Genomic DNA, 25,412 nt, shown 5'->3' with positions numbered 1-25,412 from the left:
AGCCGTTCTACAGGTTAAAAATGCATTCTTTCATAAATATAGCCATTCAGAAATTCTGTACCTGCAATTGAAGAAAAAGACGAGATTTACAGAGCATGAATGCTCTCCACCCCTGTGTAATACAATGAACGAAGTCACTGCATGCATTACATCCACAGTAGCCAATTTAAGAAAAACACCTGAAGTGTCAGTTGTACCAGAACAGTCTGCTTAACCCACATAGGATCTAACTGGATTTTATAAGAAGTGTCTGAGCCCCAACCCCTTAAAAAACAAAAAGACAAAAAACACAACAAATGACAGCTACAATAAAATCATAGATTCCTTTGCTGCACTACAGCTTTGTGCTGTATTGTAACAAGTAGATCAGCATCAGCATTCTAAAGGGTCTTTAGTAAAGATTAATGCTTAAACACTTGCAAAACAAAATGTTTCCTTTTGCCTAAAAAAAGTTTTTTACGTTATTATACACAGTGATACATGTTTCAGTCATTATCTGTTTTTAGCAAGGTTGAAGAATGCACCCCATGATCTTAACAGGTCTCAACACACTGAGACTCTAATCACTTATTACTGGCTACAACCACTTTTCAATTTATAAGGGTGTAACTGCTTCACAATGATCCTGTATCCTGACCTGCCAACAACATCGTTTATTACATGGATGCAGGTGTAAACCCTCAGGTACAACATCCAGCTCAGAGCAGTGTTTCTAGTCAGGGATATGTCAGTCTACCTCTAATTTTACTCTTCTGAATCGTACATCTCTCTCCCTCTCTCAGGTGTATACATTCAACTCAGTGCGTAAATCCATGAGTACAGTGATCAAGCTGCCTGACGGTTCCTTCCGCCTCTACAGCAAAGGAGCTTCTGAAATTATGCTAAAGAAGTGAGTGACAGGGGAGGATGAGGGAGGTTGTCCTGATGACATTAGATCATGTGAACAAATAGAGGCAAACATTTTTTTACTGCGTCACTATTTTCTGTCCTTTATCTCTCTCCAGGTGTTCCTACATCCTAGATGCCAGTGGAGAATCGCGCAGTTTCCGACCACGTGACAGAGATGAGATGGTCAAACAGGTGAGAATTGATTATTTAAAGCTCCTATGTGCAGAACAGTATCTTCAGTATTTTATTCTAGAATTAATTTTGTTGATCATCCTGGTGGACCAGAGGTTTAAGAGGCGGACCATTTCATCACAACATTCCCTGAGCCAGGGACCTTTGTTGCATGTCACCCCATATTGCTCTAGTGCTCATTTCCTGTCAGCTGTCTGCAGTAACTGTCTAATAAAAGCAATAAGGACCCTCAAAAAAATACTTAAAGGAGTAGTTTGACATTTTGGAAAATATACTTACTCTTTCTTGCTGAGAGTTAGATGAGATGATTGATACTGTTCAAATGTCTGTGTTATGGTTAGCTTAAACTTGAACTTTGAACCTGCAATAACCAATTTTCTTTTAGAAGAAACAACTTGTAGTAACAAATTGTGAACATGAAACTGACGTATCATCACCTTATTAGTTGATATGGAGAACTTGTTGCTTACTTCCACATCCAGCAGTTACAATGCAACATGATTATTCATTTGTAGTGTTTGTGTCCATGAATGCCCAGTAGTCAATCTTAACTCTGTTTTTGGTCTCTACCAACTCCTGAGAAGAATATCTGGCTCTTCAGTTGCTAAATGCTCCACTATGTCCACCAGCTAGTCTCTGAATGTGTCTGCCGTTTACTGCTGAGCAGGTCATGTACAGTGGCTTTCTAGAGCTTTCTCACTGAAAACATCCACCTGCTGTGGCTGACAACGACACAGAGCAGTGACAGTGGACCAGAATAGTAAAGTTGTGCTACAGACAGATTCAGCTGACATTTCTCTAGGCTCATTGCTACGCGCGACCACTTTCACATTTTCACATTGTTTTCTCATTGTCATTCCATACAATTTTTTAAATTTTTTTTTGGTAGGTGTACCTTTGTACTTTGGACAGAGCCAGGCTAGCTGTTTCCCCCCTGCTTCCAGTCTTTATGTTAAGCTAAGCTGACCTGCTGACAGCTCCAGCTAAATGCAATATTTAGCTTCAGTCCTCTCATCTCATGTTCAGCAAGAGAGAAAATGAGTATATTTCACAAAATAAGAAAAAAAAATCCTTTAAAAAGTGTTTTATACTACTGTTGCAATGGCTGCAGAAAATGAGATCATCTCATTTGGTTAAGTCCGTGTGTTGCTTTCTATTTAGTGCTTTCTTATCTGGGTACAAGTGCCTCCTGTCTCATGTAATAATCCTTCATTGAGACTTATAGATTGATGATTACAATCATATCTGAGATAAGCCAGATTCCTCAAAGATTAATACAAGACAAACTCTGATCTTCTTTTAAGATGGTGTGTAATAAGATGCTGTAGACGAAGTTATTACATCCTGAAACTGTCATGATAACCACAACATTCACCCAGGGTGCTGCCACAAAGATCTTCTGTACAGCTAGGCTCCGCTAAGTTAGCTGTCTCGGTTACCTTCTGAAAGCAGCTGAAACTTTGCAAGACACTTGCTTCACTGACTCGGTCTGCTTATACTATACCTTAAATATCCATCAGCAAAAATATCTTTCACACATTATAGATAAGCAACCACAGTTGCATTCACACTTAACTCCATAATGAATGATGAACAGAATGCGAAAACTATGGCGTAAGCATTGGCAGACTTATATACAGTATATAGTCTGCCAATGCCAATAAACATTCCAAATCTGTTATACTTAAAACTGCTTCGCTAAATCCGTCTAGTTGTAACTAAAATATTTAGCAGTAAAACACATGTATTTGTTCAACATACAGTACATTAGCCTGTGAAGGCTGGGTGAGCATTGTTTCACTGACTGACAGGCTGACTGACCTAAATTTGGCTCATGGTGAACACAGCTTGTGCCGTGAGAAAATTAACTCTCCTCCTTACACAATTTTGTTCCAGCTCAGTTGTTCAGTTTGGTCTGTGGCAGCTTTATGTCACCTCTTCTTTACATCACATTGTCTTCCCTCTGCTGTCTGCAGCAGGCTGGGGGTCTTTTCCCTACATCTGTCTCACTGTATTCCCTCAGAAGTTACTCAGACATAAAATTCAAAATTTATACAGGCAATTCAAGCCAATTTTATGCATCAGGTGTTGTATCAGACATTTGTACAGCATGTTAAACAGTCTGGTGTGATGGAGAAATTGGTGCAATTTCGTGGACCTGTTTTCTGACCACAGCTGTAATAATGACTGATTAATAGGTGATTGAGCCAATGGCATGTGAGGGGTTGAGGACCATCTGCATCGCGTACCGTGACCTTCCATCTAATCCTGAGCCAGACTGGGACAACGAGGCAGAAATAGTGACGGAGTTGACCTGCATCACTGTGGTTGGGATAGAGGACCCTGTGCGGCCTGAGGTAGGGTACTGTGGAGTGTGTCTCTTTAGTTTTAGTTTCATCTAGTATTGTGAGTTTGTGTGATCCATAATATGACTCTAATCTGTATTTAAAGAGTAACTGGCATTATATTTTAAATAAATCCCCCTGTCCCTCTAAGGTGCCTGAGGCCATCCGTAAGTGTCAGCGTGCAGGCATCACGGTGCGAATGGTGACTGGTGATAACATTAACACAGCCAGGGCCATTGCTGCTAAATGTGGCATCATCCACCCTGGGGATGACTTTATCTGTCTAGAGGGCAAAGACTTCAACCGACGAATCAGGAACGAGAAAGGAGAGGTGAGTTGGGGTCTCAAGCAGGTTAAGTTCAGGGTAACCTTACATAGCAATTAAAAAAAAAGTTTTCTATCACTGTACTAAATTAAAATGAACAAAAAATGGATGTTAATACCTACAGTATATGGTGGGTAGAGCCCAACTGATAATCTAACTGATATAACTGCATCGATCTAGCCTCTGATTTCTACTGTCAGATGTTTACAGTTAAATTTAATTAGTGCGTACTGGTAAATGCTGATACGCTAATACTCAAACCTATTTTTTTTTCATACCAATACACGAACACTAACTGGGCTAGAGTTACTCGGTTGTGCTATTTATTGTGTCATACACGTACAAGTGCCTAGCCCATGTAAAGTTATAAGACACCAAAAATCATGTCTGAGAACTGTTTCACCCCTGCGAGAATAAAACTTCTTACACATAAAATTACTTTGCAAACAAAGAACTTTCTCTCCTGTCAGAAGCTCTACAAATAGAATCTGACGAAGGATGATAAAAAACCTTTTGTGGCAGTTTTTGTGTAATCCTCCTCCTTCTTTTAAAAGAACTCATCAGAAATGAAAGACATTCAAAAGTGCAGCCATTAAATCAATATAATGAATAAAACAAATCAGTCACTCCTAAATGGCATTACAGGGAGGCCATTAAACCAGTTTGTTTCTATAGCTTACGGTAGTGTAACTGAACGCAACTGACTTCTGGTTCAATTTTGCTTCACATTAGGCTCTATAATATAGTTGTCACATGTTTTAGAAATGTTATTGATTAGGGTTGCAACTAATGATTATTAACGTCCTTAACCCGTCAATTATTATTATGAATCTATGAAATGTCAAAATATTGGGATGAAATGCCTATTACAATTTCCCAGAGCCCCAGGTGACATCTTAAAATTAAGAAGATATTCAATTTACAAAGATATATGACAAAGAAAAGCTGTAAATCCCTTCATTTTCTCCTCTCATTAAACAATTTTTTAATAATCTAAATAGTTGTAGATTATTTTTCTGTTGATCAACAAATCGATTAAAAGACTAAACATTTCAGCTCTATTCATAATTTATGTTTGTACCAAACATACCATCTCTCCTTATACATCAGAAGCAATATGCACTAAACATCATGAGTACTGCACTGCAGTACTGAAAGTAGTAATCAGATTTGAGTAAAAGTACCAGTTGCTACAATGTAAAGACACTACATTAAGTGTAAAAGTCCTGCTGTCACAGATTGCTGGTATCAGCACAGGCAGGGAGGACCCAAATGCTGACTCACAGGCAGATTCAGCGAAGACACTTTAATAGTGAAAAACAGGCTTGTTGGCAGATGGATGAACAAACAGGCAGATGGGCTGACGAGCAGGCAGGCGAGCAAGCAGGAACAGGCAACAGGTAACAAATGCAGGAGGCAGGTACTCAGGAAAAAACACTGGGACATAAACGGGAACATAAGCAGATGATCCGACAAGGAACAAAGGACAGGAAACTGGAATATGTAGTCCAAGGTTGATTAGTGAATCAACCATGGTGGGGAGAGCTCAAGTGACTGTAGGGGCTGATGATGAGTGGACACAGGGAACCGTGAGCATAGGCTGGAGACAAGGGCCGAGGGGAACGGAGGATCAGACTGTGACCCTGCATTGGAAGTTTTAGTTAAGGAAAAGTACAGATGTACAACTAAATGTATTGAGCAAAGTATTCATTTAGCAAAAAAATGTCCCCAGTGACTGATGTATAATTACATGTCATTACTGTATTAATGTATTAATGAATGAGTAGCATAGATGTAGAATACGTCTGAACTGTAAAGTAAAGTACTCTCAGAGTTATGACTGACATTTGGAGGTTCCCATCCTAGATCCCCTGTAGTTAGTGCACACAATTAAGGCCAACGTATGTGCAGGCATTGCTTTCATCTAACCCATTTAACTTGCTGAATGGGCTGGATAGCTGCTTATTAGTGCTGTGGTTCTGCACTTTTCTGTGAAGTGTGAGTTAAAATTGAAATTTAAATGTTGTGTGTAAATTATCATTATGTGAGAGTGCAGTGTGGTTAAATTAATTGCAAGAGAGCACTATATAAGAGCCAATTTCGAAGTGTGTCTTTGATCCTGTTCCCTCCGTCACACCTGTGTGCTCTGGATCAACAGTGACATCTAGTGAAACAAGGGAATGGGTAATAGGTTCTCTCTTGTTTATTCATCATCACACACTCTTTCTCCCTTTTTCTCTCCATCTGACCGACAGATTGAACAGGAACGCATTGACAAAATCTGGCCCAAACTCCGTGTGTTGGCACGATCCTCGCCGACAGACAAACACACACTGGTTAAAGGTGAGTCTCAGGTTTACTAACTTAAACACACATGCATACACATTCATTCACATGCACCTGGAGCTTATTTTTCGTTCCTATTTTTGCCCAGGCATCATTGACAGCAGCATTGTAGAACAGAGGCAGGTTGTCGCAGTGACAGGAGATGGAACTAATGACGGACCAGCTTTGAAGAAGGCTGATGTGGGCTTTGCGATGGTAACCTGACATATTATTCACCATTAAAGTGTATTTGGTGAAAAAAGCCCTGCTGTAGCTACTCATTCATGTGTTGTAGTCTATAGATTCATTTAGGGGAACAAATGCTCCCTTATGCACAACCTAAAAGATTCTCTCTTATCCCACTATATTTTCAACAAATTTACAAAATGTATTAATAATTTAAGATAACTAATATTTTTAAGTATATTTCAGGAGGAATTTGAATCCTCTTTTAAGTAATAAATGCTTAATAAATATATTAAATATCTATGAATATAATGCATTTGATTTGGAACAAATCTCTTTTTTTATATTGGCCACAGCTCTTACTCACGCCAAGTGGTAGCACTTGGAGGCAGGACAACACAATATTGAGAATGTAGCAATCCAAAATAATTTGGATGCTTGAACGCTTGCATGAATCATGTCAGGAATCTCTGTCTCCTCCTCACTCTGTTTCAATCTCCGTCAGGGTATCGCGGGGACAGACGTGGCTAAAGAGGCGTCTGACATCATCTTGACAGATGACAACTTCAGCAGCATTGTCAAGGCGGTGATGTGGGGACGAAATGTCTACGATAGCATTTCCAAGTTCCTGCAGTTCCAGCTCACGGTCAATGTAGTGGCTGTCATTGTGGCCTTCACTGGGGCGTGCATCACTCAGGTAGACAGATCTATTAATAAACATACATGCCGACACGTGCATTCCTACGCACACACATATAACAGACACACAGACATTATTTCTGTAATCATCATCCACACTTTATTTGCTAAGACAAAGCAACTGCTAAAATCCTTTTTATGCATTTCTACACCAAGCTAATGTTAGCAGAGACATTTTGTTTTGAGTAAACAAGAATTCATCTATTAATTAAGAGAATAATCAGCAGATCAGGTGACAATGAAACTTATTGCCCGTATCAAAGTATTAATATTATTATCACCATCATTATATTACAGTTACTGTATTGTATTACCATATACAATGGTTCCAATCTGAATTTTTTGGTATTGCGAAGATAACTTGAGCTTAAACCAAACTCTGTTACCATGGTAATTTATGCTGCAGAGCAAACCTGTAAGGAGCAGCTTCTGATCAGGCTCTGGGAAAGAACTAAATCCTCTTTGACCAGCTAAGGAAAAAAACCTGTCAGAGTTCCAGCAAACAACAAAAATACTGCACTTACATTAAATTGACAAATGTCACATTCAAGAACAAAAATGCACAAAGTTAAATATTTTTTCTCCATGATTAACTATAATAAAAACATTTACTGTTTGCATCACTGCCACCAAATTTGGTGCTGCCAGCCCACATTAAGGAAATGTTGTGTGGCTCTTAAAAACCTTGAAGGTGGAATTTATTAACACAGATACTTAACACAAAGACCTTCAACAAAATCACTTATAATTGAAAAAAGAAAAAATAACCCAGCAGCTTAAACCTACAGCCTCACAGAAAATTGCCACCTAGTTTCTGTCAGAATTCACTTCCTATTTACTATCTAGTGCACTATATTTACTGTCCCCCATTTTATTTGAGCATCTGAATTCTAAGTTTGAAATTTATTAGGGCCTAAGAACCGACTGATGTAAGAACCCTACTGAAACTGCTTTGTTGCTATGTATTATTATTATTATTAGGATACATTAATCGCATTTTTTAGTGGCTAAAGATGCTCAAAAACTCACGAGACTTTGCACATGCATCAGATGTGGTGAAAATGTATATGTTTTATGGGTCTTGCATAGCAAGTGCTTGATAGTGCCCCCTACAAAATTTCAACGGCGTATGTTCCACCCACATGTACAAAATTTGATAGGCACATGAAATATCCCAAGACTTTAAAAGAAGTCTCTTCAAGCCATATCCTAACCCCAACAGTAAGTAAGCCATTTTGAATTTCCTGTGCAATTTTGTCACAGATTTTGCCATTTACAGGCGTTGTGCTTTAACAAACCCCTCATAGAGGATTAATCAGATCAGAATCAAATTTGGTCAGTCTAATGTAGGGACCTTTGCACAGCTAAATTGCGAAGCCTTTCAGTTTTTATTGATGGGCGTGGCAAATTTCAATGTCTCACCATAAAACAGGAAGTTTTTGTAACTCAAATATACCTTGTCCAACCTGCCCCAAACTTCACGTTTGATTAGAGTCCCAGTCTGAAGACATCTACATGCCAATATTTAGCCATAGTCATGGCGCCATCTACTGGCAACATGAAATGACATGTGTTATACTTTCATGTACTCTTCCTAGCAGGTTGACCAGGTCCTTTTCGCATTAGATCACAAAAGCTTTAAGACTTTGATGATGCTATATTGTGAAGCTTGTCAAGTCTAAGGTCAAAAGACAGGGGCTCAAGCCCCTTTTAGGGTCTATCTTTGCACATCCCTGCCTGATGCGTGATAGAAATGTGCAATTGGTGGACACAGTAAGTTATGTTTAACTCACTGGGTTTGTATCCGACGGTCATGCAAATTCAGAGCCGTGTCATACAACCCGCATTAACAGTGTGTATGCCACTCCCCCCGCGGGCTCAAATTGCGAGGGCCCCTTCAACGCTGCTTGCATCTTGAATTTACTATGTAGTGGCCTACATGCGGTACCACTGTAGAACGAGAAAAGTGGTGTCCATAGGCATGCACATTACTTTCTGCTAACAATCCTGCAGAGCAATGCGTTTCATTTTAAAGATATGAAAGTAACTGTTGTCCTTCATGATACAAATGAAGATTATTGTGCTACATTCCATTCATATTGCTTAAACCATATTTACGAGCAGCTGAGTTGGAAAAGCAGTTGACTTCAGCCTCTGATTTGTAATTCCAAATCTGAGATATGGGAATTTCTGACAGTGATGATACCTCCCACTTTGGAAACTTAAAAATTTTTTTTTATTATTTGTGTTTTCAGGTTGAAAAAAAACTGATCACTTTTAACAGATCATAACCTTGTGGAACTGAATTAAAACTACACAATTCAAACAAACTTATGTTCCATGAATTATATAACCTGACTGATAAATTAACAGATTAACTGGAACACTGGACTCAAATAACTCGTTGAGACACAGAAAAGCTATTTATGTCGGGAATCAGGGTCTTGTGAAATGGGAGGGAAGTAGCCTTTTCACGTCGCCAGTATCGGGGTTAGGGAAGTCAGACTCATCTGAACATGGTTCGTGACACAGGCCCTCCGGCTGCAAATCTCTCTGCAGGACTCTCCTCTGAAGGCAGTGCAGATGCTGTGGGTGAATCTGATCATGGACACGTTTGCTTCTCTGGCCCTGGCCACCGAGCCCCCCACTGAGGCACTGTTGCTACGGAAACCCTACGGCCGGAACAACCCACTCATCTCACTGACCATGATGAAGAACATCCTGGGCCATGGAGTGTACCAGCTGGTTATCATCTTTACCCTACTGTTCATAGGTGCGCGCACACACACACACACACACACACACACACACACACACACACACACATGCAGGGACAACTAGGCATGAAATTTTATCTCATTGAAATAGCCTGAAATAGCTGGCTTTGCTTTATAGATTTATTGTGGAATTAGGATGTTCAGGTCTTATTTCATCATGTTTTTAACCAAAAAACCAAGAAAAGAAAAAAATGGTGCTACAGTTTTAGCCGTCGCAGTTACAGTGTTAAGAAGTTTATTTGTCCTGCAGCAGATCAAACACTCTTCCTAACGATCAACACTTCAGATTGTTTTTCCTTATCTTACATCTGTCACCCTCTCTTCCTCTTTTCCTCACCCTCCAGGTGAGCGCATGTTCAACATTGACAGTGGCCGCAACGCACCACTCCACTCCCCTCCTTCTGAGCACTACACCATCATATTCAACACCTTCGTACTCATGCAGCTGTTCAACGAGATCAACGCTCGCAAGATCCACGGAGAGAGAAATGTCTTTGATGGCATATTTGGCAATCCCATCTTCTGTTCCATTGTTCTGGGGACATTTGCTGTGCAGGTAAGGTTAACCCTTTAATGACAATTAATGGTTTTCTCTACTGCCTGGTGGAGATCATCTTGGGTTGTTGTTGTTTTCCTTTTTTTAGATTAGTTTTTGGCATTTTGCCTTACTTCTATAGTTATAGTAGAGATACAGATAGGAAATGTAGGGAAGGACTGGGAGAAAAGGATGACATATAGCAAAGATCCCTGACTGGAATCAAAGCCTGGACAGTTTGGTTATGTTTTACAGCGTGCCATAACCACTTGAATAAAATAAATAAATGTGTTTTACTTAACTGAAACTGACTGAGCATCTCTAACACTCAGTGGAAGTATGTTAGGCCCAATAACCATTCCAGATTTTTTTCAGGTGATGACTAAATGGCTCTCAGCATATGGTATGTTAATAGTGTTTTTATCTGAATGATGTAAATGCATACCCCTGAAAATGCCGACTTTGTAGTAATTTTTTTTTTTAAATATGCTCTTCCAATCAGTTGAGATATCCATTATTGGTAAGGGTACTGTTATACTGCTTACATTTTTTTTCTTTGACCCAAACTGAATACTGCAATGGTATACAAACTTTTCTAATTTTATGTTGTACGTATGATAAATCTAATTTTTAGATTATTATCAGATTATTACCCCCACCAAGGAGGTTATGTTCTCACCCATGTTTGTTTGTCTGTCAGCAGGACAAAAAGTACTGAACCAATTTGCATCGAATTTGGTAGAGGGAATGGGCCACGGAAAAACCCATTAAATTTTGGTGCAGATCTGGGTGAAGGGGCAGATCCAGGAATTTTTTTATCACTATCACATTGCAGGATAGGACATTTTTCATCAATATTTGGCCTTGGCGGAAGTATGTGCTCTGCTGAGAGCCATTCTAGTTGTTATTTCAATTATTTATTCCACTCTATATTGGCACTTTATTAGGTACAGCTGAAAAACGAATGCAATGCAATACAACAGCTCATCCATAGATTCTATCGTTACAAAGATAAAAATGTTCTGTTTTGATCCACACTCTCAGAAAGGTATTAATTTAACTATATGTTCATTGTTGAGGTTGTAGTTTAACGGTTCAACAAAGTAACATTTAAGCATAACAACAGTTGTGGACATTGACAAACTTCCGTCTGATCACTGTGGGTGCAGCCTCTGCCCAAAGCCCAGGAAATACTAGAATATGTTTTTCAAATATGTTTGAATACAAGTCAGCAATGGTTTGTAGAAAACCACAAAAAGTAGCAGGGGAGAAGTTGTGCTATTGCACCAAAACACAAATAAAAACTAAACTGCATATTACATAACTTTTTGTTATTTTTATATGACAATTAGTTCATTTTTTCCATTTATAGATCTTTAAAAAATGTTTAATGTGTAGGTTATATGTAAAAAGTTTTGGTTCTCACGTTTTTACAAGGGCCCGTGAAGTTCAAATCACAGCGACAAATGGGAAAACAACAATAAATAGGGAATCACAACGGCAAATAGGAAAACATAACTAAACACAACAAATTACAAAACACAACGGTAAAACAATAACCACAAAAAAACAACAACATTAACTTCTACCGGTAAAGGTAGGTGCCTGCTATCATCAAGGATCCTCGCTGATTGGATGGGCGCACTGTCTGTCTTTTTAACAGGAAGGAAAGGGTGCCTTTACATGTAAACATGAGCACTACCGACAATTCAACCTTTGCGATTATCAGAGATTATTTTGATGCAGGGCATACATATGAGATGATACTTGATTTGCTGTCAACCTTTCACAACATCACAATTCATTGTTGTGTTTTGTTATTTGCGCTTTTGTTGTGTGAGTTGTTATGTTTTCCTCTTTGCCATTGTGCTTTTCTGATTTGCTTGTGATTCCCTATTTGTTATTGGGACTTCCTATATGCCTTTGTGTTTTTTGATTTGTTGTTGTGTTTTCCTATTTGTTGTTATTTGCACTTCACTGACACCACGGTTTTACACGTTGCAGTCGTCCATGAAAAGAGACATTCAATTAAAAATATCTTTTATCTATTTTAATAGAGACAAATCTATGCAGATTGTTGAAACTGCAAGGTCAGTTTTCTCCTTGTAAATGCCCAAACAAACTAAAAAATTAAAAACAAAAGCAATTGCACTTTACTAGTTGGGACCATTAGACCATTAAAGGGGTAAGTATTTTAGTTTAAAAACATTAAAAAATGAACTAAGATTATCAACAGAATGTGAAGAAATAACCGTTTTGACGTTATATCAAAGACATCTATGTATTGTTTAACAGAGATATCTACTGTAGTTAGCATGCTAACCAGCTAGCCCGTCCCTTCTCCTAAATACACTTTGTACTTCAAGAGGCAATAGTGAGTCCAGTCTGCCCTCAGTCCAACATGAGAGGATGAAGAATTAGTAGCTGCTAGTTGTTGCGAGAGACTGAAAAGGCTGGTAAAAACTTTAAGTTCCTGACAGCCCACCCGCCCACCGATGCGGCGGGACAATGGGATTGGTCCAGGTATGCCCGATAGCCAGTCTGACTACAGCACAGGGGGAGGGGAGGGGGCAGGACGGACCAAAAAGTACATTTCCCTATTTCTTACATAGGGGTGGACACCCCACATTTCTGGTAATATGCGGCCCCTTATTTGTTTGGAGTATGAATTCGACAGTTGGCCAGTTCTTACACATTGTCCTTTTAAAGGGTTGAAGGTCAAAGGTAGGTTGCAAAGCTGCAGATATCTGAGATGTAAAGGGCTGAAAGAAGACATAGAGAGGAGGAAATTGATTGTGACCTGGTTCTGGTGACTGTATTGTATTTCTAAAGCATTACAAGTTTGAATGTCTTCTACAGATGGGTGCTGTGTTTTGGTGATGTCCTGAGCTGTCGTCTTCACTTTCTTAGTCTGTATAAGTATAAAAAATGAATGTGATCATTTTCAGGGATTGACAGCTGGTTAATTGTCTCATTAACTTTCAATCTGTAACCCTCTCCTGCCTGGTAATGCAAGTCCAGATTTAAGATTCCAAACTTTACCAAGCACAGGAGGGCTGTTTGTTCAACTGACTTAAAGTGAATTCATTTCACTGAGCAGGGAACTATGTGTACCCCAAAACGCAGACAAGCAAACAATGAAAGAGTGAGAGATGGTGAGAGAAGAAGAGGGATATTTTCCAAAGCTCTTCAGCACTCGGTGGTACTCTGGGGAGGAAAAAGAGAAGAAAGAGAGCTGGAGGGGGATGGCAGTGATTTGGAATGTGAGAGAGACAAAGAGCCAGTTCAGAGGAATTTGGAAATGAAGAGATGAGAGAGAGCTGAAGACTGGAGGCAGCTTGAGAGAGGTGAAAGAGAGGGGGAGATTCGTAAGAAACATCGATCCTTCCTCCATGCAGAAAGATATTATTGCTGTATGTGATACACTGTATGGTATTCCCAGTGGGATTTATGACTGTGCAGTTTGGTGACAAGATGATAGTGTCACTTTGATAAGCCTTGTTCCTGGTGTAAATGGTCATGTGGCTTTTTAAAATGCTGTCCCTACATCCACTGAGGCATGTAGACCTATAGGAACATGGTGTTACTGTGGTCCACGTTTAAAGACACAGTTTGGAAATAAACTGCAAGGTTGTGTTTATCATGTTGGAACAATTACTAATGGATGCTAGTTCTATAAATTCCCTTAACTTGTGTTTCACACGGTGACATAAGCTAGAATGGAATGATTGCTATGACTGATGTGGCTGAGGCCATGTGTTCCCAGCTTAGAACATCTCTGAATTCACTTTAAGGCATTACAGTAGCGCCACAGTGTTAAACACAATTTTTGCTGTGTTTCCTGGTAAATAGATTCAATTGGTATGAAAAATGTTCTTGAAACTGATCCTAAGCTTTGACTTGTGTCTAAAAAGTTTCTGTAAAAACATAGGACTTAGAAGCTTTATAAAGAAGCTGAAAGTAATTTTGATCAAACCTAAATGTAATTCTTTGCACTCCTACAAGATTGTTGGGCACACAATAGACAGCTCAGAATCAAAATCAACGCAGCAGAACCAAGGATGTCGTCTTTTTTACTCCCAATTCTTCTTCCTTATCAAAACCTGGTGCCTACATTACCCACAATGTAACATGGCCACTGACAGTTCATTGGAGATTCTAATGTAGCCTGGAGCCTCTGTCCTCAAGCAGCATGTATCTCCCTTTAAAACTGAGTCATTTTTATACTGCATTTTCGTACGTGTGAAATAAATGAGATACACGTTCATTAGTGAGCTTTAGAGGTGCTGGTAGGGGAATTTCGGAAACTAGTCGTTTCCTCCTGTTTCCAGTCTTAATGCTAAGCTACACTAACTGCATCCTCACTCCAGCTTCATTTTTAACGGATAGACATGAGAGTGGTGTCTATCTTCTCATCTTACTCTCAACCTGAAAGTGAATAAGTATATTTCCTACCTTTTAAAGAATTGGGGAGAAGAAACCAAATCTTAACACTTAGGAACGTTTATGAATGACATTTATAGACTGTGGTTGGTGGAGCAGACATAGATGGTGCAGTGCTCTGTTGTCCCTTGACACTGTGTTTGCATGCGTGACAGTAATTACAACCCTGCCTGTTTTTCTGCTGCAGATCGTGATCGTGCAGTGGGGAGGGAAGCCCTTCAGCTGCGCCCCTCTCAACGTGGAGCAGTGGCTCTGGTGTCTTTTCGTGGGGGTTGGAGAGCTTCTCTGGGGGCAGGTAAGCAGCTCTTCAGCCTGCTGAGTCAAACTGAGCAAGTGTAGGCTGGCAGGCCAGGTTTACCCAGAGTTTCCCCTGATGTGAAGCTAAGGAAACATTTTCACGCTGACTTAGATAACACTTGTGCACTATTCTATTCCATGCTAAAAGTTACAGTTGAGACAATCTTTTTTTTATCTGATCCACTGTATGATGGTTAGGAAAGCTCACAGCTGGTCAGTATAACACCATACAAGTGTCTTCTTGTCAAACGACAATGTAACAATGTAACTGTGGCCTCCAGGTGATCGCCACAGTGCCGACAGAGCGGCTTCCATGCCTGAAGGAGGCGGGGCTGGGCCTGGAGCCGGGGGAGGAGGAAGGGGAGGAGCTGGCAGAGGATGAGGAGGAGATTGACTGCGCTGAGAGAGAGCTGCGCCGTGGACAGATCCTCTGGTTCAGAGGCCTCAACCGCATCCAGACCCAGGTACTGTTTGAACGGACCTCCAAAACAAACCTTAACCAACTTTTCCACAGGAATACACAACTAAAGATATCCAGACACATCAACACCTCAACCAGAAGCTCCACGTGGTCATGACAAACAAGCAGTTTGTTTAAGATGAATTACAGAAATGGGGAATATGCAAAATGATTCATGAAAAGAGGATACATGAAAGCCAAAGACAATATTACTGTGTGTATCTCAAAGAACATAGGAACCTGAGTATGAATGCCTAATATATGCATTTTTTCAAACCTAATGCTTTATGATAAAATGCAAATTATTTGGGGGGGGGTATTTTTCCTGACTTGTGTAGTAACATTGCCTAAATAAACTGCCAGTATCATGGCCTTGACAAACTAACATTAAAGGAGAGACTTTTGGAAAGAAAGAAAGAACTCTTTTAACAGATATACTGCATTATTGACTCATTTGACAGATATACAATTTTAGTTAAGTTTAAACACTGTATCTGAATTGTTCTTACTCTTCAAAAGTCAGTCTCTCTCATCTTGTCTGTGCTGTTCTTCTGAATTGTGCCAAACATAATGACTCCAGTTCTTTTCTCTCCCACACAGCTAACTGTTCTGTTCTGTTTTCTCTAACTTGGAAGTGGTATTTTAGATGCTCATAAACATCACCAGACAGGATAAATGCTGTGAGTGTGTGTGTGTTTCGCTGCAGCAGCCCTTGTGTGTATGAGTGTTTACACATTGTGTGCGGGCTATGCAAAGTAGACAGGCTGTTGACTTGCTTGATTACTTAAAGTGATCGATTCTCGCACTGCTTTGTGCGAGAATGGAGAGTAAGGCAGCAAAGCGGCATCAACATGAACAGCAATCTTCACCAAACAGCTTCCTAAGCAGTGTTAGAGAGCCAGTCCAGACTCTCTGCTTAAGTGCCTGTCAGTTTTTCGCCAAGAGCGTTTCGCCTGTGTGCGCCGAGAACAGATACACATGCAAGCACACACACAACCTCATGTGCACATACAGTCATCATTTATAAACTTGTCAGTATTATTCAGAAAGCAGTTGTGATGCGTATCACTGATGCGCATTTGCCATCAAAGGGAATCAAAAGGTGTTTCGGTTATTTCTGCTGTGACAGGAACTACTTTAAAGGAACGACAACACACACACGCGCGCGCGCGCGCGAACACGCACGCACCCAGACCGGCCTTTCCTGCCCTCACTGAGTGCTGCTGTTTTGTCTCTGTCCTGCAGATGGAGGTAGTGAGCACGTTCAAGCGAAGCGGTTCGTTTCAGGGAGCGGTGAGACGGCGCTCCTCTGTGCTCAGTCAGCTCCACGACGTAAACACTATCTCTACCCCCTCTCACGTAGCTCTCTCCACCGCAACAGCCAATACCAGCCCAGCTCCTGGGAGTGAGTCCGCCGAACGCATGTACACACATATACACACACACACACACAAACACTCACACACACACACACACACACACACACACACATTTAGCTGCATACACACTTGCAGTCTCCTTCTCTCTCACACACACCTATTCAAACAAACATACACTCTGCTGCACGGCACGTGGACCGCAGTATTTTACTCTCTATGGTTGTGTCCCCTCCGGCTCGCTCGCTGCTCATGTGTGTGCAATGTCTCCTCTCTTCTTTTCTCTTATTCTCCCCTTTAAACAGCACCCAGTCCTCACCGGCTGTATAGTTCTGGTCTGGTCTGGTCTGGTCCAAATCCAGTCCCGGTCCCAGTCCAGAATCTGTTTTGTTGTTGAGTGTTGGTCAGTGCAGGAGGCGACTTGCTGTTCTCTCTCTGTCTGAGGTGTCCAGACAGAGACAGCATTGTTTATTAAGAAAGAAAGTGACTCAGGTTTAAAGAACACAAAGAAGAAATGTAAGCAGTGAAATAGTTTGATATACTCTGAGAAGTCAAGGACGCATCCTAAAGTTCAGAGAGCAAATGGCAGCTCCTCCTGCACCATGTGTTATTTCCTGTCTGTGAATGAGGTCAAGCGTGGTTACTGTGGTTGACCCCAGCTGTAAACGTCTCTAATCTAGGGGAGTGGTGTCATTTCTTTTGTCTAAAAACCACAAGAATATAGCATTGCTGTAGCAATTCTGTGACTCCTATTATACTGTTGTAGACAATGCTGTGATTATATTTCACTGCCATAGAATTAATACTCATTACTAAATGGCTTTCATATGGCTTCTGCAATTCTCTAAACTGTAAACCTTCGAGTATAAAAGCCCCATAACACACTGCTGTTTCGAAGACTTCAGTCAAAAAAAGCTTCCTTCTTCTATTGCTCTTGCTTTCTTTCTCTTTCTTCTGCTCCTCTCACTTTTGTTCGGTGCTGCAATTGTTGTCAACTGGTTATTTCTGTAACAGTATTTCCAGCTCCGACGTCACAAGTTTGGCCCCCTTGATGTCCCTAAAAAGTCCTGCTTTTTCTCTCTGTGCAGTCTGTTTTTTCCTCTCTCTCCATCACAGTTTTCTCCACTTTCTTCTATATTTACGAGATATTACAGGTTCCCTGTTTGCAGAAATATTCTTGGAAATGTGTTCTAATTGTTCTTCATAAGTAGAGTTGTTGTTTTGTAGAGGTATTTAGATTTACCAGATCTAAATACAGGCTCTTGTGTAGCTTACTGATAAGGTTTCTTTAGTAGGTTTCTCTTCATTTTTTTTCTATTTTTTTTCATTTTTTGTCCTTTACCTCATCCCTTTTTGTCATCCTCCCATCTCCTTACTAGAGTAGTGTCCACCCCTCATGTTTCTCTTGATTTCTTTGTATGTCAGTTCTGCGCGTGCCTGTTTGCAAGTGTGTTTACGTGTGTGTATTTGCTGACATATCCGAGAGCCGTAGTTTGACTTCTGTGTGTTTCTCTGTCAGTGTGTGAGTGTGTACACCTGTGCTTGTGTATGAGTGTGTGCGCGCATGCATGCATGTGGTTGTGCTTGTCTCTTCATTTGATTGTCTTCATCTGTCTTCTCAGTTGCTTCTCCTTACCTTCCTTGCTCCTTTCCGTCCACCCTTCCCTCCTTCCATTCCACGCTGCCTTCCTCTCCACGTTGCGCCATCACCTCTAGGTGTAGATACAGAGACGCCCAAGACGGTGCTGCTGACACCTCACTGTTGTGATCATTTTGTACAGACACTAGGGGTTACCTGGGTGTTATTTAAGTACTCTGGAAACACATCCTTCTCTCCATCACTTTATAATATGTAATAAAATTTATTACATCATTATTCAGAGCTGGACATTGCTGCAAGATTGGCTGCCTTTTGAAAGCACCAGTAACATAACAAAGGTGTGGAAGGAGGATGTATAGTCAAAGCATGAAACTACTGTTCATCTCCCACCACTGCTAGTTCATTGCTTGCTTTTTCAATTCTTTTTCTTTAATTTGAAGAGCTTCTTTGGTCCAAATCTGTTACACAACAGTGGTATGACACATACTTGCATTTTGAAGTCATCTTCTTGTCGTTCAGTTCCCGATGAGGAACCTAATGCATTTGGACAAACAAATGGGACAAGGAGGGAATGTGAAGGAGCAAGTATTAAGTTTGAGTTTAATGTGACCAAGGTTTGCGTCTCTCAATCACTTCCTGTTGTATGGAGGAAGCCCGTGTTCTAATAAAATATACAATTGTTCCTGTTTGCTTTAGCTTTCAGGATGAGGTTTACACAAAAAACAGAATTCAGATATTTCTAGACACTGAAAAGTGTACCAAACTTGATTGGACTTGGATTCTATGGTTTTCTTATAGTCGACAAATCCCATGAACAGACCAGAACCAACACTGGATGCATCTTATTGACAAGTATTGTGTGTATCCAAATCCTGATATATCTTATTCCTGTGTGTCACAGAGCACCCTAGTTGTCCAAAAACTATTAATAAGGCTAGAAGCCTTTAGCCTTGATAGCATTTATGTGAGGCAGAACTTAGACAAAGCAGTGCTTTGAGCTAAATGCTAATTTCAACATGCTAACAAGCTCACAGTGACAGTGCTAAAATGGTGATAGCTAGCAGGTTTAATGTTTACCATGTTCACCATCTTAGTTGTTGACTGTTAGCAAGCAAACATTTGCTAAGTAGCACTAGATGCGAAGTACAGCAGAGGCTGATGGGAATGTCATTAGTTGTGCAGGTATCTAGTCACACTAGAAAAAGATGAAAAGTCACCAAAGTTATTAAAATTCATTCAATGGAGAACATGTATATCTGTAACAAATTTCATGCCAATCCATCCAATAATTGTTGAGATACAGTTTTTCAATTGGTCCAAAGTGGTGGACCAACTGATTGACACTGACATCCACTGAACCATGCCGTAACTCATTAATGCACCAAATCCTGGACTAAACACTGTTCTCAACAACTGCACAATTTCCTCCTGTTTGAATAAAATTTGCAAAATGTACAGTGACCAACTGTTTTAGGAAATTATTAACCCTTTTTTAACATTTATCGCCCATTTTTAAAGGTTTACGTCCTCAGTTGGAACCTAGGAACTTGGGGAAGACTGCTACAGCGAAAGTAGGGAAGTCAGAAAGAATTGAGAGAAGGACTAATGCATCGTTGGTTTTGGTCTTTATATGGGATTTGGTGACCATACTGTAACAAATACAGAATATCTCCAGCCTTAACTTTTAACTACGTTCCTACGATTGCCTAAAGTCTGATGATATTGTCTGATGTGGGAATCCTCTAGCAGCAAAAACACACTACAAATGATTGCCTATGTGTTATAAAGACAGACTTGCCTCTCTCCGTGCACTGCTGCTTGTCCACAGTTAGCTTCAGGGTCATTATTTTACTCCACTACCCAGAGTTCTTTGCAAAGAGAACCCAGCCCTCATATTTGGCTCTGTGCCCTGTTGCAGTATGATGTGCGTAAATTCTGACGTTGACACCATCACCTCCCTGACTTTTATACTTCTACAGCCAAATCTATCATCACTGGGAAAGAAAAGACTCCAGGGATATCTGAAAGAAACATCTAAAATATTAAACAGGAGTATTAAATTGATATAATTAGATTTCTCAGTATCATGCATTCCTCTGCCTGAGCTGTACTGGACCTTAGTGATCCTTCTGGCTCTTTAGAGCTGATCTATGGATCCAGTTTGTTTTCATTTCAGATTGGGCTTGTTTCATCTACCTGCAATTACAGTAAAGTTGAGAAAAGAGATGAATATGAGTTTACTTTGGTCAGGAAAGATAAAGGGCAATAGAACGTGTAGGCCATATCTCCAACCCATCCTCAGCTCCTCAAGTCTTTGCTTAAGTTCCTTCATATTCAAAAAGAAAATTTCAGGCTCTGCCCTCAGTTTTGGCTCCTTAAATGGGATGTGAATAGGGGACATGAAGAGCGTATGCATTGAATTGAGGAAGGGCTGCTGAGTTGTTGCTATGCATTAGAGCTCATTCATCACATATCAAAGGGTGGGTGCTGCTCAGAGTTGGGACACTCGGTGAGAAATGGGAGCCATTAACCAGTCGTCTACCTCAAAGCTTCTCCCTGTATTTACGTTGCAGTTTCTTCTCATCAGCAGTTGTTTTGCTCACAGCAGTCTCTCTACCTTCCAGCGCCTATTTCCTTCTTGTACTTTAACCGTCATCGTTTTTCCATCAAGCACTGCTGAAAGAGCCGACAGGGAAAGAGGGAAAGAGAAAGAAAGTGGGTGAGAGAAATAAGTAACACAGCAGTGCCCTGACCTCCTGGCCTCTCTGGTCACACTGTGGGCGTTATATACTCGAAAGTTTACTTTTTCAATGGAGACAAAATGAAAACAAACCAAGCGCTGACGAAGTGAGAAAGTAACGTTCTGAAACCTTCTCAGTCTGCATGTGGTGTTTTTCTGCTGTCTGACAGGCTCTTTGGAAAAACAGATAAGCACTGAACCTACTGCTTGACTGTCTGTCTGTTTGTATGTCTGTCTGTCTGTCTGTCTGTCAGTCAGTCTATCATATATGCCAGAGTCATATATAGAGACACCTCCTAGTTTGGCCGACTGCAGCACTGATCTCCATTCAGATGCCTGACCATCCACATCTCATAATCGCAGTTTGGACTCCAGTCGGTGTTGCAGTCCACATAAACCTTCTTCTCTGTTGATCTCATCTGGCCAAACTGTCTCTATGTAGGGCTCTGCCTGCCTGTGCCTGTCAGTATATTTGCATTTAACTGTGTCTTTCATTTGAGCTCATGCTGCTTCTTTTCCTCTGTTTGGGCTTGGGGGAAGGGTGCATGGACCAACTGCCATGGCAAAAGAATGTGTTTACGCACACATACACCACACACTGCATAATGCACCTTGAAGTACACTCATAGACCTCATTCTGATGTGTGTGTGTATGAGAGAGAGTGAGACGAAAAGGGAGCGTAAGCTTAAGATCTGATTCAGCATGACCTGGCTGCCTCTCTATGTGTGACAGGGCTGACGCCTGAGGTTTTCGCTCCAGCCTTTGAACCAATCAGCTTCTGTTTCTAGCAATCTAACCAATCACATACTGCTCTAACCTGCTGATTCTCTGTGATGTTACCTTTTATGTTTTGCAAGACTTGTTTTTTTTTTAAATATCCTGCAGCAACTTCATCAGCAGCATCATCGTTTCAATCACTCTGCTCTCCTCTGTCTCTCCCTGTTGCATGGCCGCAGTACATTTTGCACATGTGTGTGTGTCTGTGTGTGCTTGTGTGCCAGTGTGCATTGAAATGCGGACTGACTGACTCACTGTCTGACTGTCAATGTGTTTGCGTGTACGGAGCAGCTCTCTTTAACAAACAGCACCTATGATTGACAACAGTCCAATGCATGCAGACATCAACCTTCAAGCTGCACGATGTGGAAACAATTCAACTGTTGGTTCACTCAATTACACTGCTGCTGCATGCATGTTTGTGTGTGGTTGTGTGTGGGCACTGATATAGGTTCTTGCCAAATTCTTATTTTATTGTACATTAAACTAACACACTCACCATTCCTGCTTCTTATTCATTTGTGCCTAACAACAACGCTCATCTGATTGTATGCATGCATGTGACCCAGTATGCTGAGGTATGAGTGTTTTTCCCACACATAATATATCAACACACACACACACACACACACACACACACACACACACACACACACACACACACACACACACACATGCCACGTGTGTATGATGTGAAGTGTCTGTAGCTTCTGTGGTCTTTGTGATGGTGGCCTCTGAATGCTCCCGTCTTGTGAGGTCCGATTGGTGTGTGAGAACTGACAAAAACGTCATTAGCCAACTCATTTTAAAATTCTTTTTTTTTTTTTTTTTTCACTTTTACAGGGTCAGGTGGACTCTCTGTTGAAACTCAATTAGACAAGAAATTTGTGTTCCCAAATTTACAATAAGATGATTACAAAGTTTGAGAAGTGACTTTGATAACGTGAAATGGAATCATGCACTCTGTACAAAATAAGTGCAGTGGCAAGGTGAGGTTGCCCTTAAATTTGGTGATAGTTCCGAACTCATGCCAAGTGGTTGTCCTGTCTGAAAAAAGTCTTTATGCTTGTATCACATAATTCTTATGCTGAGGAGTACACTATTTATGTTATTTGTGTTTCAGGACTTTCCCTCTTCGGTAGTTAGATTTGGAAGTTACTTAAAGAAATAGTTTGACTTTTTGATTAATACACTTATTTTTATTTTTATTTTTGTTAATTAGCTTAGCTTTAGCGTAAAGACTGGAAGTTGAGGGAAACAGCTAGGAAAATCTTCATAATGTTAGACTCGGTTGTTCACATGAAAAATTACAGAAATATTTGTATAACAAAGGAAACCCTGCTTTCTCTCACTTCCGCACAGCTGGCCAATCATGGTGTAAAGTGGGTGTGAATGTCAGATTGTTGGTTTTGGAAATTTACAGATGTCGCACACAGGCCCCCCCAATCTGATGTTGAATAGTTGTAGAGCGAGGGTGTTTCCATAGCTAATCCACCAATCAACATGCAGTTCTGGTGGAGTATACCGGTGCCTTATAGCTCACTAAGTATCACATTATATCTCTAGCGATACAATGGAAGTTACTCCTAGCCAAGAAATAGTCCATCACATCAACATCTATCAAAGCTAAACTTCTCATTTTTACCCTTCGATTTTTGTACAAATTAGATAAATGAGATAACTTTTTAAGTACTGACCTTTAGAGGTGCTGGTAGGCAGATTTTTTTACTTTCAGACAGAGTCAGGGTAGCTGTTTCCCCGTTTCCAGTCTGTATGCTAAGCTAAGCTAATTGGTTTTTGGCTGTAGCTATATATTTAGCACACTATCATGAGAGTGCTATCAATCTTCTCATCTGACTCAGTAAAAAAAACAAACGTATTTCCAAACTTTCATAATATTCCATTAATTTGTGTTCCAAAAGACTGTTGCACCTTGGCCCCATGCAATTTGGTTAAATCTAGCCAATAAGAACATTTTCAGCTCTCAGAGAAGCTCTCAGTAAAGTAAATTGTTTTTACAAAATAAACTGAAACGCCTTATTCTGTGTAAATTGACTGTAGCCGCCTGGCCCTGAGTGTCCGTCTGTCTGTCACTCTGTTTGTTTGCTGGAGGACTAGAGTCTGTCTTGGGTTTCCCTTGTCTCTTTTTTCCCCTTTCTTATGTCTGACTTGTCCTCTCTCTTTCCTGTGGTCTCTCTCTTGTCTTCCTTCCTTTCGGCAGATGCGAGTGGTGAAAGCATTCCGTAGTTCACTGTATGAGGGCCGGGAGAAGCCAGAATCCCGCAACTCCATCCACAACTTCATGGCCCACCCGGAGTTCCTCATCAACGACCTCATCCATAACATTCCGCTGATCGACGACACTGACGTGGACGACGAATCAGAGCTCAGCAGATACCAGCACCTGCACCCGGCCCTCCGCAAGCCACCACCCCCTCCCACCCAGCCCCAGCCCCCGGCCCGCACCCGCCCGACCCGCCCCTATCGCCAGTATAGCCTCCCAGTGACCCCATGCAACCGAAACAACAACAACAACAGCAGCAGCAGCAGCAGCAGCTCCACGGTCACCCATGGCAACAGCAACAGCACCAGTGCAGTTACTCCCAGCCACCGGAGCCCCTATCACCACCACCACCACCAAGACCACCATAACCATCATGGCAGGGACAGGCTGGTGAAACCCTCCGCCCCTCACCTGGCCCATCTCTACTGCGTGGAGACCTCCTTATAACTGAGCTGAACGTGGGTCAGGGGGGGAGAGGAGAAGGGGAACGGAATCTTGGGTAGGGGGAGGAAAGGGAAGCGGAAGAGAGGGCTGAGGACACACACTACATTTTCATCTGATCTCCCTTACAATAAGCTAATAAGAGGGAGTGAAGGACAAGGGAGGCACAGGAGGGAGTGGACAATGGCTGGAAACTTCTTCTCTCAACTCCCTGAAAACATTGCGACTTTCCCTCCCTTTGCCCTTGCTCCGGCCCTAGTAGTCTGACCCCGTGAAATAACAACTGCCTGCCCCTCTCCATTCTTGAACCTACCGCCCTGTCCGTCACCCTCCCTGAAGAACCCGCCCACCTCACCCTGCCTGACCTCATGCACACTTGTCACACATACGCACAGGTCTGCTCTTGCTGGCATTGTCCTGAGTGATGGTGGGTTGGGGAGAGAGGGGGGGGCGGACATCCAAAAGATTGACATCCCTCAATGCTTCAGCAGAACAGGGCCATGTGGCTATGGGGGCTGACTCACTCTGTTTCTACTGGTGTTCATCATTAGTGTTTTTTTAATGTTATCATAACCCACCTACCTACCTGCCATGGCACCATTGTCACCACCGCCATCATTTACGTGGCTAGAATCTACAGCCACTTTAAAATCACTCGTTTGCTTGCGATATAAGTAAAAAGCTTTGTTAAAGCTTTAACCAGACTGCATTCATTTCCATT

The 25,412-nt window shown here is 41.1% G+C and overlaps 1 protein-coding gene across 1 annotated transcript in view; it reads left to right on the top strand.

Moving 5' to 3' along the window:
- Positions 1-24,213, top strand: part of atp2b3b (ATPase plasma membrane Ca2+ transporting 3b) — a 43,714-nt gene extending 19,501 nt beyond the window's left edge. The window contains exons 13-25 of the mRNA XM_040152513.1: positions 783-889; positions 1,005-1,080; positions 3,279-3,437; positions 3,577-3,756; positions 6,006-6,093; positions 6,185-6,291; positions 6,767-6,958; positions 9,520-9,733; positions 10,082-10,293; positions 14,903-15,010; positions 15,294-15,476; positions 16,718-16,877; positions 24,188-24,213. Coding sequence (XP_040008447.1) covers positions 783-889; positions 1,005-1,080; positions 3,279-3,437; positions 3,577-3,756; positions 6,006-6,093; positions 6,185-6,291; positions 6,767-6,958; positions 9,520-9,733; positions 10,082-10,293; positions 14,903-15,010; positions 15,294-15,476; positions 16,718-16,877; positions 24,188-24,213 — 1,812 coding nt within the window. The remainder of the gene's footprint in view (positions 1-782; positions 890-1,004; positions 1,081-3,278; positions 3,438-3,576; positions 3,757-6,005; positions 6,094-6,184; positions 6,292-6,766; positions 6,959-9,519; positions 9,734-10,081; positions 10,294-14,902; positions 15,011-15,293; positions 15,477-16,717; positions 16,878-24,187) is intronic.
- Positions 24,214-25,412: the final 1,199 nt, after the last annotated feature.

Source organism: Xiphias gladius, chromosome 18 (assembly GCF_016859285.1).
Source record: "Xiphias gladius isolate SHS-SW01 ecotype Sanya breed wild chromosome 18, ASM1685928v1, whole genome shotgun sequence".
Classification (NCBI taxonomy): domain Eukaryota; kingdom Metazoa; phylum Chordata; class Actinopteri; order Istiophoriformes; family Xiphiidae; genus Xiphias; species Xiphias gladius.
This window is presented reverse-complemented; position numbering and strand designations above follow the sequence as displayed.